The 19,707-nt window shown below is 38.6% G+C and overlaps 1 protein-coding gene across 4 annotated transcripts in view; it reads right to left on the reverse strand.

Moving 5' to 3' along the window:
* TUB (TUB bipartite transcription factor) overlaps nucleotides 1-19,707 on the reverse strand; it is a 75,292-nt gene that overhangs the window by 16,280 nt on the left and 39,305 nt on the right. For 2 of the 4 annotated variants that reach the window (XM_068398654.1, XM_068398653.1), the window contains exons 4-5: nucleotides 12,256-12,381; nucleotides 37-201 (exon numbers count right to left, since the gene is read on the reverse strand). In XM_068398654.1, coding sequence (XP_068254755.1) covers nucleotides 37-201; nucleotides 12,256-12,381 — 291 coding nt within the window. The remainder of the gene's footprint in view (nucleotides 1-36; nucleotides 202-12,255; nucleotides 12,382-19,707) is intronic. The other 2 variants (XM_068398656.1, XM_068398655.1) reach the window with 1 other exon arrangement.

Here is a 19,707-nt window from a genome sequence, read left to right on the forward strand (position 1 = left end):
AGCAATGAGAACATGAAGGCAGCTTTGGCTACTTACCTTTTTTCTGCATTGCTGTTCTAAGATCTTGCTTGCTTTGCTGTTGTTGGCCACTAGACGTTTTCTCTCCATCATCTTCATCGTGGCTAGACTGTCCAACAGTGAGAATCTGCACTTGACTTCCTTTCTGAACATCATCTTGAAAAGCAGCTGGGCCATCAATCCCTGTCAGACAACAGCAAAAACATTATTTGTCTTTGTGTCAAGAAGTTACTGAAAAGAGAATTGCTCACTCACAAAAAGCATCTTTGTAAGAATTAAAGATCAGAGGTTCACATTCAGTAGTATTTCTAGACTTAAACAAGACTAAACTAGCCTCCAAGGCAAACATCTGACTTCCCACACACTGCATTAGAGAATCTCCAAGAGGTGATCAGGATTTCACTGTTGCCTTCCTCACCCGCAAAGCACACCCATCCATGCACCAGAAACACCGAAAACTAAACAGAAAAGAAATTCATTGGGGAGGACCGACAAAGAAAACAGATGCAGCTTTCACAAGGATACAAAACTGGTCCAGAAACAGAGAAGCCCGAGTCCCAGATAATGCCATGTCCCCTAATAAACAAGACTATTATTATGAAATGGTGCTTCAAAGTTTCAGAAACCTGCAAAGTTCACAAGGAGATCTAGCAGTGTCTACAACAGGAAGAGCAGCGGGTTAACCAGCCTAAATAATCCTACTGAGTTAATAAATTGCTATACAGTTAAAACATCAGAGTGAAACTATAAAGAAAATAATACATGTTCCCTGGAACCTCCATCCTCTGAGATGCTCAAGCCCCAACTGGGCACAGTCCTGGGCAACCTGCTCTGAGCAGGGGTGTGGGACTAGACAGTTCCCAGAGGTGTCTTCCAGCCTCAGCCATGCTGTGATTCTGTGGCTTCTGATGACAGCCAGAAAGAAACTATTTACCTCCTTATGGCTGCAAATTGCCTCTGAAGACAGAAAAACAAAAATGCAGCATGGGGTGGGGTGGGGTGAAGGGTGTTCTTATCACAAGCTAACTTCATTTTTTTCTTCAGGACAGCAAGGTAAAACATCAGATTGCAAACGTACTTCAGCTCTTCATTAAGACTTAGTGCAGGTATATATTACTAAATCAGCTACATAAAAATGCACTTTTGCACCAATAAAAACGGTAATATTATCAGGTACAGATATAGTAAATAACATAAGCCTGTATACTGTTGCTGTTCTGAAATTTTTGTTAATAAGCAAGCAACACTGTGGAGAATTAGCAAGCGTTACAAAAGGCTAGTTGAGTAAAAGAATATGGTGCTCCTCACAAAAAACAGAGCTGAATAAATGCTGTAAGAAAGAGCTGTAGGGACTGGGATTTTTTCAGACGGTGATCTGTAGCAGAAGTCTCCACGAATACCATTTCAACCCGCTCTGGCAGCAGCTGTCAACTTGCATTAAAAGACAACTGGATTATACATTTAGCACGCTTAACTGTACTTTGCCATACTTGCTGTCACTGCCGCTGCGATAGGAAGCGTAAGTAGAAAAAGAGAGCGGTGCATACCCTCAGGAACAGGAACAGCACAGGCTGTGCAACTACCTAACAAGACGCAGTCCGACACTGCAGAAGTATTAAATTCACAGAGTTCAAGATCACAAGGAATTACTGACTCATCTGCATCACACAGACCCTTAATCTGGCAATTTCTGCACCAACCCCATAAATTCTGATTTATTTACCGTACAACTAACAACAAATAAACAATCTGTCCATCTAGCCTTGAAGGATTAAATAAAGTCCACAGAAATGTTCCTCTCATCTTGGTATGATGACAACTTCAAACAGGAGCTCTGAGTGATGCAGAATGAACAGTATAATCTCCTATGTTGCGGGTATAATATGGCAGTGAACAGAATAGCGTTTTTCTTAAAAGTTATCTCAGGATAAGCACTACAGCAGAGGTGCTCTAGAACAGGCAGGTAGCTGCTCAGATCCACCGTGGTATTTTTAACAGCTTTAACCATATTAACCGTCATCATTAAAGTGGCTGCCTAAAGTAAGGTTCTTACCTTAATGCTCTGAATTTCAAAAGTGTTAAGTATCCATGAATTTAATAAAATGCTCATACCTCATGCATATCTATCTAGCCCCTTACTAAGCTTTGGACAATACAGTCCTAATTTTGAGAATCCATTTCAAAAGGAACAAAACAACTTAACTATTCTACTTCAAAGCAGACATTGATCTGCAGCAAATGAAGGGCCTTTGACAGCATTAGGCATCGCACCGAGGCTGCTTTTTTCTGATGCCTGCAGAACATCTGCGCTCACACCCCGTGCTGTCGGGAACATCACGTATTATTAGGCATTAGGACAAAGGCTACATCAGCAGGTCACACTTCTAGAGAAGAAAAATCAATTTCAGTATTCTGAAGAGTGCATCACTGGTAGAATGGGTTATTAAGCACTATGAATGGTTCCACTGGTGACCCCATTTAAGGGAATGGAAGATGTAGCCAGACAGAGAGAAAAAAAAAAATAACCTCCGCTGCATTAGAATATTGTAGACGGTTCATGGCAAATGCAGCATTAACTATTTAATATTTGTGCATGTGCAGGCATCTTTGTAGCTATATATGCATGTGTAAAATGGTATTAAATACAAGCACACATACATATTTTTTTCTATGTAATGGGATATAAGTTTATCTTTGTAAGTCATAGTTCAAAAGGCAGCTTTACCAACACCTACCTAATGTCTGAAAACACTGCCAAGCTTATGTAATTGTGATACTCGAGGTGGATCTCTCCCTATGTTCTCACTTTCTTTGCCTCACTGACTCCTTTCTACCCACTTACTAGAAGGATGGTTCACTGTGCAATAAAACAAACCATTCACGTCTATAGTTTCCCAGTTTAAGGACAGGGTCAAAAGAGGCAAAGAAGCTGAGCGGGCTGTGCCAAAACCAAAGGCTTTATTGCTACAGTTAGCGTTTTCTACAGCTTTTCCCAAAAATCAGGTAGAAAAAAAAAAAAAAAAACGATGGAGATGTCCTTGAATACTTGCTAAGAAGAAAAGGGAATTTTTGAGAGGCAACTGTGAAGGAGGGCAGGGAAGAAAGAGGAAGATTGAAACAACCCCTGCAATACCAGTCCCTTTATTAAAGCCCTTTGGTAAACTTTGACGTGGTCATGTCTCAGAGGAAACCCAGAGGTACCAGAAATGAAAACAAAGAACTAACGAAAAAAATGCAAGAGAAAATTGGCATTCACTGGTATTTCCATCCTATAAACTATCTATCAATGCCTGTGTTCTGTTAGCACCTAAAATCTACTAGACAATATTTATAAATAGACAGTACCATGCTCTTAAAAGCTGGTAATCTAAACTACCACATAGCATGTTTTTATAACCTCAATTAATCTAAATTATAAGAAATTCAAAATACATTAGGTAGACATGCACCTAACTTTGATCTCAGGTATAAGATTTTTAGATAGGATTGTTTTTTTCTTTTGCTTTAAATACACAAAATGTTAACTATCTACACAAAACCCCCACAAGATCCAAGTCGGGAATGAGGGGGGAGAGAAAAAGGTATGGGATAAATAAAGAATTTATAAAGATAAATAAAGATTTCTAAAGATAAAAAGAATTGCTACTGAAAGCCTTGGGAATGGAATAAAGTGGCAAAATTTTGCTTAGTGTTTTTGACATATGAGAAACAAATCTAAGGTTTCGTGCATTTTATGATACAATATTATGCCTGTTTGAAAAACTTCAGCTTCTAAAAGATGGATTTAGTAATGACATTTTGAGGATATGAAGACGAGACCTCGTTTTATTGTGCCAATCCAGCAATTAAAGGAAATCTCTTTATGGGAGGGACACCAGACATACATTCCTCTATCCTACATCCTCAGCAGCTTTCTGCTGAACAGTTTCCAACCATTTTGATATGTCCTATAGATAGATGCTAAAATGAATATAGATGAGCCATCTCAGTTCTACCAGATGTAGTTATCAAATTTATTTCTTACAAACTAAGCAAGTACCGACTACACAGGATGGAGGCTATAGATCCTGAAGTATATCCCTCCTCCTTGGCCTTACAGATCTAGAGGTTGTTTTGCTTTTGTTTTTTTCTTCCCCCCACAACAGCACTAATAAAGCATTACAAGTGCAGTTCTGGGTATCCATTTCAGCCTCATGCATTTGTATTTCAGCTTCACAACCTTCAAAATTATTTTGCAGAAAAGAAATACACTTCCTAACCCTATTTGCAAGTGGGAAACTAAGGGTATAGTCATGCTGAACAGAAGGCTTAGATGTCTGTTGAATAGTCCTGTCTAAACCCAGAATCTGTAACAGAATAGGCCTGAGCAGAACTTCCTCTCAAATCTGGACAGAAATGAAGTATTTCCAGACACCCCATCAGAGAAATTCTCAAAGTGATCACAGTCTAATAACACTATAGTATTACAGCAGAATAAGAAAATTAAAGAGGATAGGCCAGAACCACAATTTTGATTATTTCATTGCTCAAGAGATAATAAAAAAAGTCTTAAAAATTTTTAGGGGATGGGAAGGGAGGAGGTCAAACGGAAGGAAAAGACTATGTACTACCAAGCTATGTATGACCAGGGAAAGTTCAGAGAGGCAGCTGATATATGTTGCCACCACTTATAGATGAGCATGAGACCAAACATGAGGAAAGGTTTTGCTATCAGACAATAGTGCACGATGCACAATGGTAGTCCTGAAAAAATTAGTTACAGATTAAATATGTGACAAACTACCCAGCAGCAAATTACAGGCATAAGCATAGTGAGTCAGCTCTCCAGACCATTATTTAAGTAGTTGGCTATATACTACACGAATCCTCAGTAATTGGGATCTTGTGGGAAAAGAATCTAATTGTATTTATACACATCGTGTTCCTCTCAGCATGTATTTATACATGCAAACATTTTGCTGTGAAAAGTCTTTCAGCAAATGTTATTTCCTCTTGGTTCTTGTACATGAACTTGTTAAGTACAGGAGAAAATGATTAACTGATTATTTACAGAGGGTCTTTACTGCACCTAGGACACCAGATAAAGACAGATTTCTAAATAATTTGAAAACAGCTCTTATAATAGATTAAGAATTTCTTCATAGGATATTTGCAAACTAAGAAACTAAAAAGAAAAGTATCATACATCAAAGAGAACTAATTGAGCTCAGCGACTCAATGGTAAAAGAGATGACATATCAGGAAAGGAACATAGCATAGAAAACAAGTATTTCTGTCCCCACTTTACCAACTGCAGGATACAAAAATTTTTGGTCTCATTTTATAAAGCATTTAAGACACAAATTCAACATATCAAATCAGGCATATTGCTCACAGACTAAGTTTTAAGAATATGCTTAAGCCCTCTGCAGATCAGATCTGAAGAGCTGACCGAGGTCAAGCAGGACGTCTCTGGAACAGAAAATCTCAAGCCATGTTTTCTGACCTCAGTTACATACAACAAAGGTTCTACAACAAGTATGTCCTTCCTCTACAAACATGCTGACAGCAAATGCAGGCATACTAGAAAATTTTCTCCATATTTTTTTTTTAATGTGCCTTCAAAGGAAAGATACCAGGTCAGATAAGCCACCAGCCTGACACAGAAGTCATTTCCACATGGATAACACTCACAAGGCTGCGGCCAGCAGCGATGCTGCAATTGCAAATTGCTCTTCATGAACACCACAGAGAAGCTCTTCCTCCAACTTAGGGATGGCAGCATAACCCTTCCTACTCCGAGGGCAAGGACAGAGAGTCTATCCTCAGAGAAACCTGTTCTTATTAGACTGACACCTGAACAAATACAATTTCCGTCCTTTAAAGAACATGGCTTAAAGCAAACCCTGCTTCTGCTTTTATTGTCTCAAGTGATCTACATTTTAAGTTAAAAAGACAAAACAACAGTTGATTATATTTTTGAAATCTGCATTTATTAAGAAGTGTGACCACTAAGTACAATAACGTTTACTTCCAGAACAGTGGTACAAGAAAGTAGTACTGCACAAATCAATAAATGAAAAAGGTTCTTTCTCAGAATGATTGCTTAGGAGGCTCTAAGAAAATGGCTAGAATGAAATATCCTGAAATTACATCTTCTGGAAATTTAGAACTCCATTGCCTTGAAAAAAAAAAAAAGATTTTTTATATATATGTGTATATATCTTTCTCTATATTTCTCTGCTGGGTGAAACTCTCCTCAAAAGGAAATTACTGAAAAAGTAGACTGTTTAAAGGGAGGGAAAGCATTTTTTTTTTGGTCTATTTTTTAGGACTGAATAACCTTAAGTATATTATAGCTGTCAATATTTTGTAAGGCCAGTATATGCCTATCCTCACAGGGGCTGTGCATCCACTGATATGGGTTCAAGCAACTGCAAAATCACAAAGGGTTTTGTTTATAGGGAAAGGGTGCAAATAGAAATGTTTCTAGGAAAGGACCTCTGGAGGTGATTTAGTCCAAACTTCCACCAAAAGAAGAACTATTGCTAACACCAGATCAGGTCACTAAAAGCAAGTGCTTGAGCACCAAGCTCTACGCTTACCTTGATGAAATCTAGAAAACTGTAGCAGGAACTGTACTTGCATAAATCTCTATCCTGAGGAGGCCAAAATAACTTCTTCACAATCAGTTCATGTGTTGCCAAAGCACAGCCTGAAAGCGTTGTCAGATCTGGAAAACAGGACTTTTCTTGGTGGAGACTCACTTATTGTTTCTTCTGCCCTTTCTCTGTAATGCACAGGGAAGCCGAGATAAATCTCCTCTCCGTGAACTTCCCTCCACCCGTGAGAAAGGAAGTGTTACGGTGAGAAATGATACTTCTTACCCAACAAATGGTGCTGCTTTCTTAGTCAGACAGCATTACTGTAGTTGCTTGTTACATATAAAAATGGGACAGGATGCACAAATCAAAACAGACAGACAGGCGTGAAAGAGAGAAAAGAAACATGGAAGGAGCAAACCAAATCAAAAAATGAACTAGCCAGCCTGGCAGAAAAAGTGCTGTGTGTCAGAGCTGCTCGTTTGCTTTCTGACTCTCATAAAGACAGCAAGGAATACCCAACATACTATAAACATTTAATGTACAACATAAAAGAAAAATTGTGGGAAGGTATTGTTTATTTGAACATTTTAAACACATCCAGATTCCCCATTTCAGTGACAAAAATCTTCATTTACATTGCCCATGGCAGTGAGGGAACCAGCGCAGTTCAGAGCAGGGTTTTCCTAGGATGTACTTACACGCTATATGTGCAAGTGTGCTAGGTAAAAAAACAAACCAAAAACCAAACTAACAACAACAACAAAAAAAAAACAAACCAAAACCAACTTTTCATGGAATGATTCCTAAATTTTCATATCAGATTTCTCGTTGATTTAACTCCTGATTTTGCACGGTTTTCTGGGTTTTTTTTAAAGGTTCCATTTTATCTTCCTGATTTGTTTTTGCCCCATTGTGCTGGTTTTGGCTAAGGTAGAGTTAATTTTCTTCATAGTAGCTGGTATGGGGCTGTGTTTTGGATTTGTGCTGGAAACAGCATTGATAATACAGGGATGTTTTTGTTATTGCTGAGCAGTACTTACACAGCATCAAGGCGTTTTCTGCTTCTCACACCACCCCACCAGCGAGTAGGCTGGGGATGCACAAGAAGTTGGGAGGTGACGCAGCCAGGACAGCTGACCCCAACTGACCAAAGGGGTATCCCAGACCATGTGGAGTCATGCTCAGCATATAAAGCTGGGAGAGGAAGGCGGAACAGGGGGATGTTTGGAGTGATGGTGTTTGTCTTACCAAGTAACCGTTACATGTGATGGAGCCCTGCTTCCCTGGAGATGGCTGCACACCTGCCTGCCGATGGGAAGTAGTGAATGAATCCCTTGTTTTGCTTTGCTTTGCTTGTGCACGTGGCTTTTGCTTTACCTATTTAAACTGTCTTTATCTCAACCCAAGAGTTTTCTCACTTTTACTCTTCCAGTTCTCTCCCCCATCCCACTAGGGGGGAGTGAGCAAGCAGCTGTGTGGTGCTTAGTGGCTGACAGGTTAAATCACGACACCCATTCATTGCACATAGCCAAAAAAGCACTTTTATCAGGTGTATTTACTGATTTCTTCACAAAACTATATTGGGGGAATGGAAAAAGCCCAACCAAACAAAAAACCCCACACCACTATGTACCTGTAAGACTTTCAGGCATCTCAATTTTTAAAAAATCATCAAGGTATTTGACATCTAAAGATGCTCTGTAATACCACACAGGGTGCATACTTTTCATTGGTTTCTGCTGCAACTATTTTCACTTGTTTACATTATTTTTCTGTTGAACCATCTAGCAATATTGTACAGAAGGTTCACTAATATCCTTAATCACCCCTTACTAGCATCAAAAATCCAGCCAGAATTTGATCCACAACCATTTTACATATTTATTTGTTACATTTTGTTTTTTTTTTCCAATACTGAATATTATGTCAAACAATAAACTGGGAGACCAAAGCTTTCAGAAATACCAGTTTAATGAGCTAAGCTACTACAAAACATCATCAATTTACTGTCCCACAAAAATGATGTTTCTTTTTAAAAATAGGCACAGTGTATACTGGATATCGTCATTAAGAATGAAATACCAGTAGTAATCACAGATTTAGAAAAAAATGCTAAATACCATACTACCCATCACTGAATTACAAAATGCACTGACCCCTAACTTGAGAGGAAAATCAGCTCTACATAAGCAATTAGCTACCTCCTTTTCTTGCCTTATGTCAGTGTAACCTCATTAAACCTAATATTTCCCTCGCGTTTGTCTTTAGCACATTGTTCTGATCATAGTTTCATCATTCTTCAAGCCACTTAAAAAAGCATTACACATCTAAGACCAGATTACAATCATTACACTACAGCTTCAAGAGCAATTCATGTATAATTCAACGATTTTTGCTCTGAATTGGCTTATTATTCATAGGATCTGGTCTAAAGGTTCTTTTTTTTTTTTCTTAAAGCACAAAGAGCTCGGCTATGCTTAGAAAGGTAATGCTCACTAGAGCTAAATATTAACAGAAGCCTTCAAAATGCTATTTTAGCATGTAAAGTGCATCCTGCTTGTTTACAGGACATACAAAGGTTACACTCAGAGTAGTCAGAGCAGAGACAAAACCTGAAGCAATTGCAAAGGTAAAAGCAGAATCTAAAACTTCCAAGATTTGGTCTAATTACCAATGAACTTCCTCCAACAAAATCTCTTGTGCCGCAAAACGGTATAAAGCCATTTAACCTTCATCCATTTCCATCAGTTAGATATGAAGTTATCAGCAAATCCATTCAACATTATTATAAAATCTTTTCTTAAGACTCATGTTTACTCTTAAGAGTAACTGAAAAACTGATCCAAGTTCCACAACAGGGTTCTGCTACCTCTTGCATCTTCTTCATTCCTAAGTAACACAAATTAGCTATATCTATGGTGGATTGATCAGTAAAATCCCTCCGGAATTTTTAAGTTGCATTAGGTTTTACTTTTTCATCCAGTAACAAAATAATTTGCAGCTTCGATAAGGATTCAAGACTGGAAATCCAGTTATAACCCCCTACAAACACTCCAAGTTTACAATACTATCAAAGGTAAACTCGATATAATTCCAAGGGTGAAATTATACATGCATGAATAGTTAAATACCAGTGTGTGGAAAAACTAGATGAGCTGGATGAGAAGATGCTACGTGTACGCTCTGAACATACTTTAACTGACAGGGATATTCGTTACTTGAGATTTGTTACTAATCATCAACATAAACTCCAGGAGAGGAGGTACTCAAAATTTTCTTTAGTGTAATTGATGACTGTAACACCTCCACTCTATGGAAACATATACATAAGATGCAACTGATGGGCAAATGCTGAAGGGAAGGGCATACATAGCACAGCAGGATGAGCAATAAGAATTGCAGCAGCAGCAGAGGTTTCTATAGCTAACAATATTCATTTCCAACACGTACAGCAGTATCAGCATGCAAAAGTTCTCAGTCTACATAAAGTGACATTACTTTTACTGACACAACTTGCTCCTATTAAAATATTCCAACGTTTGCCTGTTTGGGGATTTTTTCAGAAAATGAATAAAAATATTATTGGTATGTGACAAAAATACCAGGGGTCACCTGCTCTGAGATAATAAAAACTGTGCAGCTTCTTCACAGAGGCACACACTGCTCATGAAGTAGCTTGCCTCCATCTAGCAGGTAAGTTCGAAGAGAACTATCCAGCAAATTCAGCCCCAGCAGGCCAAATCAAACCTTCTGTAACTGATTGGCACCATTATTTTAAGTTCTGAACACAGTACAGACACAGACACCCCATAAAGGCAAAACAGGCATTATATGAGATGGAACAGAGCCTCGAGGTCATGCAGTAACTGTGATTTGAGTATTACCCCGCACAATGCTCAGTTATAGCCTAAGACAGGTTTTCTTTTAAACTAGTAAAAGAATTTTTACTCTTCAGCAAGATGTACTTCAAAATAAAATTTGGCATCTGTATCACTATGCTGGAGTGGCATTACTTTTTATGCTAAATTCAGAAATATTAACTTTCTGTTCCATTATTTTGCTAACAATTTTTACATTCAGTTAATTTCACCGTTGACTTTTACTTATTATTTTAAGCCTGGGTATTGACACACACCATCTTTTTTTCAAATATCGAATAAAGTATTTACCTCAGGGCCAGACTCTAAAGCCTGTCCTACCCTAGGGCTTCCTTTGCAGCCAGAGGGACTACAGACATAGAGAAGCTGTAGATTCAGTCTCAACAATTAAGCAGGAATATGGTGTAAAGAATTTTGATAAGGTAGGCTCACGTCCTGCAAAATCCCTATAGTTAAGCCCCAATACTCTGACCTCAATAATTACCCTTATTAGTCATTGCTATCTTTAAATAGATTTGTCAAGGATACACACTATTTTCTTACTTAAGCAATAATGGAGAGACTGTTGGACGTACACAAGACAGGAACACAGTACATTCCAGGCAGGATAGTGTTACAGTGGCCTTATCCAAGAACTGTGAATTATTGGAGAGGTATTTATTAATTTCATTAGTCATTCACCATCAAATAAAAAGAAACTGTATGTTCTGGTACAAAAATCTCTTTTTGTGTGTGTGCATATATACATAAAATTTGCATACCACTAAAGCAGCTCATGTTCTTCTTCTATCTATTCTCTATAGCCCAAATAGTAAATCTAATAATGGCAATGTCACTTCTACCTACCCTTTTGTCATTATCAATAGTGTATTTTTTTTTGTCTACCTAATCTTACCCAAAGTCATTGCAGAAAATCTTTTCATACAAACACCTCCCATCTCCTCTCCTAATCCCATCAAATGATTCTTGGCTCTAGCATTGCAGGATTTGGTGAATACCACCTCTGCATTTACCTTATCTGTGGCCTTCACAATAACTCAGAAACCACAAATAAATTTCCCTTCAGCTCTGTCCTCTCCAACTGGGAGAGCTCCAAGATGTGGCCTCTGTAAAGCAAGTGCTCCATTGAGGCTTTGAGCAACCCAGTCTAGTGGAAGGTGTCCCTGCCCATGGCAGAGGGGTTGGAACTAGATGATCTTTAAGGTCCCTTCCAACCCAAACCATTCTGTGATTCTGTGATATGTCAACCAGGTGGGATAGAGTAACACTGCAGTAACAACTTGAAGAGCCCCTTTGAGGATGTTATCACAGTTTTGTTGAATTGATTTTCAAAATGCCCATTTAACCTCTCATTTGTACAGTTTAAATCTCAGTAAGAGTCTGGACAGAAACGACTGCAATTTAAGGCCTTTTCTCCAAACTACATTACATGCAGATAGTCTAAAAACCCACACTGGTCTAAGATGGTTCTCATTTCTTTAGCACTGCAGGAAAACACCAGCATCTTTCCATCAGTACTTTTTTCCCTCCTCTACAATTTGAACAAACACGCTCCTTTGGAAAAGATCCAGTTTACAAATTTTATCCCTCCTTCACTCCCACGTTGTATATGCCAAGACAGGACCAAGTCACCCACATTTTCCAATCTCATAAAAATGTCAAGAAACTACTTTTAGGCAATTCTCAGAAATTCAAATAAATAAAAACAAACAAACAAAAAAAAGAAGTATTTTGCAGTCAATTCAACATCTTACATTCAGCCGCATGCAGCTAACCTTTGTGTTTCCCTTTTTTCTCCTTTCTGGTGCTGCCAGTCTGACAGCTCGCCTTGGCTTTTTTAGTTGGCTTCGGAGCTTGGGCATCCACTACCACCTTTACATCTTCCTGTTCGGCCTCCTGCACTGCTTGAGAGATTCAGGGTACCCCACCAAAAAAGAAAAACAGAGAGAGAGAGACGAGAGAAACAGAGAGAAAGAGAGAGAAGAGAGAATGAATTGAGAACTCTGTGAAGGCATAAAAGAGTAAGCAGTCATAGCAGAGTTTGTTTGGTATTTCAGACAATTCATGCAGAGAGGAGAATCAAATAAACCAGAATTTGCAAAGCTACAGTAAAAACCTGAAAGTGATAGGTTAGCTGGGACGTATTCCCTAACTCTTTTCCTCCTTCCAATAATATATCAGCTCCTAATTTTCAGGCCAAAAGTGACATCAGAATATTAATGTGCTGCTGAGCTATTGTAGGAAGCACTTTTCCTCACAGTAAAGCTCTGCCAGACCAATCATCAACAGTGGCAGCATGAAGGAAGAAAAATTTTATTTAGACTTTGTAGCGCCTATGCTTAAAGCTGCATCCTAACCCCATAAACAAGGAATCATCGGAAGGTTATTTTCAAAACACATCTTGCACAATTGTATATAACACAGTATGATGAGTAGAATGGCCATGCATTTTACGGTGAAACTATACCCAAGCTGAAATTGAAAACTCCTCCTACTTTGTAACATACACAAATTAATTAATTCCTTAGAAGTCTCAACATAATATGCATGGCATAAACTATGAATGTCAGCATAATTCATGCAATGTTATTTGTTCTCAAAGTAAAAAGAGGCTTTATCATTTTCTAAAAGCATGACACACTTTGAGGTCAATATTTGAATCTGTGAAAGCAACACACACAATAACTCTTTCTTCTGGCCAGGCCAAGCCTTGAACTAAAATAATATTGAGTTTACAAAGGCATAAAAGCAATTACCTTTGTGAAATACATAAAGAAATCATCAAACTTCACACCCCAAACAGAACAACCTGTAGGTGGGCACTAAGAGATTTTGGTGCCAGCTGCTTGTCACTGTTAATTGCTGAGCCCCACTGGCTTCACATGGTGACTGTGGTTTATCTCAGAGGAATATCACACCCTGGCACTTGGGGCCTCCCACCATCTCTTTTTCCTAATATTAAAGTGCTTTCTTTAAAAGGATAAAAAAATCCACTAAGGAACCTTACTGGAAAGAACTGCTTGCCCATAAAATTACTTTAAAAATATCCCAACAAACTTCATAAATCCCCAAAAGACCAAATGATGCTCAGTGATGTGCGGACTGCCAGTAAGCTCTCTTTGAAGGGGGAAATTCTCCCTTTGAGGCAACTTTCCTGTTCACCAAATCCTTCAAGCACATGAACAGCAATAGAAATACCAAGGAGATTCTCAGAGGAGTAAGATGAAACGGATTTAGCCGTGTCCATGTAGACTGTAGCTTACAAACCCAGAGCTACCCTCCCCAGCACAGCAATCTCTTATGAACAGCGTAACATTCACAACACAATGAGCACCTGAGGCGCTCAATGAACACATGCTCCTTTTCTCATTACACAGAGGAAGATTTCAAGTTTTATAGAGAATATACATTAACTTAGCAGAGTAGTGACTAAAAGCCCAAAGAAACAGCTTGTCACTGCCCAACTCCTCATTCCTGTCTTTATCATACACTAATCACAAGATTGCAGTCCCTTTGCTGAGTGTAAAGGAGCACTAGAAGTAAGACATAACCAAAGAAGTGACGTGCACAGGATGCCAGTGAAAATGGCACAAAAAAGGCAGTACAGTGGGTCCTATTTCCATGGGCATGGCAGCCAAAGACTAAGCAGGGAACCAAAGAGTCTCCGCTCCACAGTCTTTAAATAGGTGTGATTTGCCAACCCAGCAATCTGTCCTATATTTGTAGCTCAGTCTCTCTTTAAAAACTAGGGTGTGTTCTTTTCATTGTTTTAAAGATGATAATTCACATTATAATTAAATTCAGTACTTTACAAATGACCTACATTAAATGATCAGACAGTTCTCTAAATCCTTTTAAATATGGTCATATTCATTCAATCAGATGAAGCTTCATTTACTTGGTCCAAAGCAACAATTAATCAGCAAAGGATGAAACATTCTGACATTGTTAATTGAAAAGTTAAAGACTTATCTTCACTATCTTGTCAGCCATCCTTTGATCTAACAAGTAAAAGCCTGAAGCTTTTTGAATTACTTTTGTCTCCTAACTTTCAGCAAGAGATATCTGATTGTAAGTACAGTGATATAAAGGACAGAGGAGGAAATATTTCTGTTGCTTTACTCTATAAGGCAGAGAACAAGATTTCAGTCCAGTAGGCATTTTGAGCATATACCATCACTTCTGCCTATAGTAAACAGGATTTTCAGACATAAGTGATGGAGGCTGCAAATAAGATTTAAACCATAAATGTGCAGATACTGCAGCTGGGTTCACGAAAGGAACTGGCACAGAATTTCCTGTTTCTAAAGGATGCTTTTTGGAGCTTTGACATTATATTTAAAGCACTACCTCTAAAATAAATCCAAATCAAATCCCAAAATACCATCTCTACCACAAAACCCCACCATCTTCTTCTTAGCTATTAACTATTCAGCAAATAGCAGACCTTGGCTAAGACTCATCCGCTCACTAATGTTTTCTCTTGTGACTCCAGATATCAAAGAAATTATGTAGTTTTTCTACTGACTGTACAAATTCAGCTCAGGACAGCACTGAGTTCCAGGGGACTTGGCTACACACTTGCAGTTAAACATGGAGTAAGCACAGGTCTTCTCCTGACTGTAAGCACTAACCTCCCCAAATACCTCATGTGTAAGTGCTGCCCATTGAAGTGTGGTAGGAGCAGCACAGCAGTCAAGTCCTGTCACCAGGGCCAGTCAAGACTTTGATCCTTGCAGAGTGGGCAATGGGCTATCTTCTGAAGCCTGCTGACCCACAGAGAGAGATCTGAGGACCTACCTTGCTCAGTGGATCCAACAGATTTAGATGTGGAGCAAAGTAAAAAAAAAAAAAAGTGTTCTGTCATTAGCGTTATTGAATCAGCACTCCTTCTAGTCTGTCTTTGTGGAGATGAAGGGATAATTGAGCAATTCATAGAGGCAATGGTCATCCTCAAACACGTCATCAGAGGATCAAATGTCCTCCCCTCTACTACATCTTTGGATCACTAAGTAACAGTCTGACAAGAATTTCAGTTTTCAACAGGATAGGAACCTTGAGGCAAACTCTAACCTGACTTCTCCGCAGACTCTAGATAGCCCCATAAAACAATTTACGGTTCCCCACAAGAAAGCCTGAATAAGGAAAATGAGATAAACTGGCCTCCCTAGGTAATATTCACTGATATGACAATATGGTTAGGTCCTTAGTTGGACGTTAAAAAGTTAACAACGATAGCAGTGCCACAGGACAAGTAAATGAAGAGCCTTAAATGCAGCTATACAGGGATGGAGTTTCAAAGACTGTCACTCAAAAATGCATTAATTTCAATCCAAAAAGAAATTTAGGCAACTTTAAAAATCCCTATTGATAGTTATCTTAACCAATAGGAGACTACATTTCAAAATCTAGCCTGATACTCCACATGCCCCACCCCAAATTATTAAAATCTTCACTTAAAAAAAACCCACAGATTTTCCTTTTCTATTAGAACTATTTGTTTCTACTAGAATTTGCATTTAGACAAGACAAAAATGGAGGAGCATGTGTTGTGGTGAACTCCAAACAGATAATGCTGGACTCTCAGATCTGGTGTTTCATTCTTATTTGGATTCATAAATTGTAAGAAATAGTTTTGAGACAAATGGCAAGCTTTCTAATAAAACAATGACATTATTTTAATTTTAGTGTTATTCATCCATGTTCATTACATCAATAATTTTAGTGTTATTCATCCATGTTCATTAAATTAAGTGTTGACTACTAACCTCAATACTGTAATACAAAAAAATACTTTTGGGGAGACAGAAAAGCACACAGATTGCAATATTAATTCAGGATCTGAGCTGAAAAAAAAAGAGGAACAACAAACAAAGAGTCTACTAACAGTACAAGGTGAGTGTGGAAGGACTTGTATTAAAGCAGAGAAGGGCAGTGTCCTGGCTTTGCCTTGCACCACCAATGGTCTAACTGCTAAAAGTGGGAAGAAGCAGCCTTTCCCATGAACCAGTTCTGCGTTGGACAACACTGCATGTTACAGGGATAAAGCTACAATGCACCATCAAACAAAAGGATGCGATTTGTAAGTAAGTGAATAATCTGTGATGCAGACAACATAGAATTGAAAAAAATATGGAAAGATAGTTATCCACACATATCTCAGTGAATGAAAATGAAAAGCATGTTCTTCCATCTGGCCTTCATGTTCACACAGGAAATTAGTTTCCAAGTAGCATGCAATGAAAAAGCAGATTTTTTTTTCCATTTGCATGACTTTTTCTTTATATGAGTGCTTGCACATTCTTATGATCTTAGAGGAAGAAACAAAAAAAAAAAAATCTATGAATCATAACTTAGCAATCCCTATCACATAAAAATACCATGTGCTAAAAAAAAAGTGGTTCCAATCAGTACATTTTGTGAAGAATTAAGTGAGTGAAAAATCACAAAAAGATTTTTTTAAATGGATACATTAAAAATTTGTGCAGTCTGTCTGGAAAACATGTTAAGTAGGAAGAGGCTGAACCAGATGATGAGGTATGTGATGCAAATCATTAGCTCAACTGCATAAGGCAAATATTAATTCTATTCACCAACATCCTCAACAGTAGAAGTGAAATCCAGAAAGAGTATCATGCCAAGAAAGATAAACTACAGTTCAGTCAGGGCGTACCTTAACAGATCAATGCAAATTGGTTGTCCTCTTCTCACTGTTGCCTGAGATGCTCTTGTGTTTCACTATGACAATGCCTTGCTATTTTACTCTGTAAAGTTCTAGCCTTAGTGCATCTTCCTGCTTATTTGGGCTGTCGTTCATTATTACTTTATTTGATCAAGTTAGATTCTGAACTGGTCGAGCATTTCTACAACCATGTAAAAGACACTGGATTCTATCAGAAACATACTGAAGATGGGCAAACCCAGTCTATTTTCCAATGAAATTAATTTTTTTTATTAGTTTTGTATAGACAATAAAATTAGTTAAATACAAGGGTCTGAATTAGCGGAAGGACTCTGGTATGTTAGGTACCATTTAATCACATACAAAGATTTGATTTCTGCTTCAAAATGCTTATAATCAAAGGCATTACCCTTGCAACTAGTAACTTAGTCAGATTCCAGATTCCCCAAAAATTATATTGCCCGCAAATTCCCTATAGCTCCTTGCAGTTTACGTTATCTAACACTGGTGTGTTGATCAGGCTGATTTTACAAAGGTGAAAATACTTGTAAGTGAAACTGAATGTGAACAGGCTGAGAAAAAACACACAAGTGTACATGAGAACCTGGTGCTGCTGGAGGACATTATCAAAAGCTCATTGCTATAGGAGATTTCCTCAGAAAGAACAAAGGAAGGAATTAAACAAAAGATTCTTCTTAACCCCCAGATATCTAATGTCTACCCCTCGGGAGGGGGAAAGAAAAAGGGAGCATGTGAAACGGAGAGTTAATGGCAATGAATTAGACTCTCTGGGAAAGCAGACAACTAATAAGGAAAGCTAAAAATATCCATGAAAAACCTATGCCAGGAAGATTAAGGACAAAAGAAATTACGTAATTGTTTTGTGTATCGGGGTCCTGAGGGCAGGATGATTGTGTATCAGGATCCTGAGGGTCCTGAGTAGGCTTTAATTGCCCTGACAAGCCTCCCTAGAGGCTTCTACCCATACCCTGCCCACAGGCCACGGGCTCTGTTTCAGCTCAGCCCAGGGCTATGCTGTATGGGGCTTCCCAGCTGTGAGGACCCTGGCACCACGCTGTAGGTAGCTCATCTGCTCGATGGACCCCTCGTATGCACACTGCAGCCTTGTCTCCTGGCCCCATCTCCCTTCCACCCTGACCGGCACCCTGGAGGGCTCCGGCCCCGATTCATCGCTTGCCATGTCTGAGACTGCTGAGGATCCCATTAGCAGTGGCCGGCTCTGCCCACCATGTTTGGAGCCTGTGGGATGGTGCCCCATCTGTGAGGGCTGGGGTCACCCTCACCTCCCAGCCCCTGCTGCTCCCCAACACCAAAATTGTCAGAGGACACAACATAATGGCTAGTTGTGAAGTGGTAACTGAAAGTAAATATACTTCAAGTGGAACTTTAAAGCAAAGAGAAGGGAGTTTTTCAAGCAGTTGTGAGCAATTACCTCTAAACTTCCTTCTCAAATCTTTCAGTACCAAGAACCACAGACAGACCTCTAAACCACTTGCTGCCCGCTGCACTCTGATCGTTGCTGCCGGGTTAGTTTGTTTATTTTGGAAATGTACTAGTGCAGTAAGGATTACTGATAAATCAAAAAGATGCTTTAAAGGGTGAAGGTGAAGATACTGTGGCTGAAAGGGAGATTTCAGAATAGACGCTTATTGGAAGTTAAGCATTTTGCCCACACGATACTTGGAGTGCTGCCTGATCTCTCAGTATTAATAGTCTTGTGCACAGAACATTCCTTGCTGTCTTCAAAAAGTAAACTAACACCTTCTCATTTCAAGGTCAGTGGTAAAGAGGGATGGCGAGACACTGTTTTGATGAACATGCAAATATATGGTTTTCAAAATGAATGGTTAACTGATGTCATCTTATAAAGCTGACAGCTTGATAGTCATCAGAAAACTCTCTCTCATCATTCATGGTAAAGAAGCAGAATGACACGTTCAATTCAACAATCCAGAGCTATGACTTGTCATCAGAAGTCTATTCAACACACCACACAACCGTTACATCTAGATGTGCTGCCAAATGTCAAAGAAGGAAAGTAAGAAAGTAATTTTGCCTTTTTACACATGGCTAATCTAAATCTCTAAATTGGAAGTTGCCATGAAAATTACTGAGAGTATCTAATTGAAAACATTTTTAATTTCTAAAAAAAAAAAAAAAAAAGCCACAGCTGCAAAGTATGGTAATATTAACGAAAGCATATTTGGCACTCATTCAAATCACTGCCTTCCTCAGTGCTGTGAAAAGAAAAATCGCTCCCCAATGGAAATTCATCATTTTCACAGAAGTAAAATTAGTCTTCTCTGTAAAAATGGGCTTTCATCATTTGCATTAAATGTAATTAAATAATGTAATTAAATTGTTGCAGTAACTAGTGTATCTCTACATGCTACTTGGCTTCAGGAATGCTCAGCATGTAATTGCAATCCAGATTGAAAAGAACTGTACTTACAGCAGAATTTTGCAATGTCATATCAGGCTAAAATGTTTGTTCAGGTTTTCAACAAACTTCACAAAAGAAGTG

The sequence above is a fragment of the Nyctibius grandis genome, chromosome 4, assembly GCF_013368605.1.
Source record: "Nyctibius grandis isolate bNycGra1 chromosome 4, bNycGra1.pri, whole genome shotgun sequence".
In the NCBI taxonomy this organism is placed as follows: domain Eukaryota; kingdom Metazoa; phylum Chordata; class Aves; order Nyctibiiformes; family Nyctibiidae; genus Nyctibius; species Nyctibius grandis.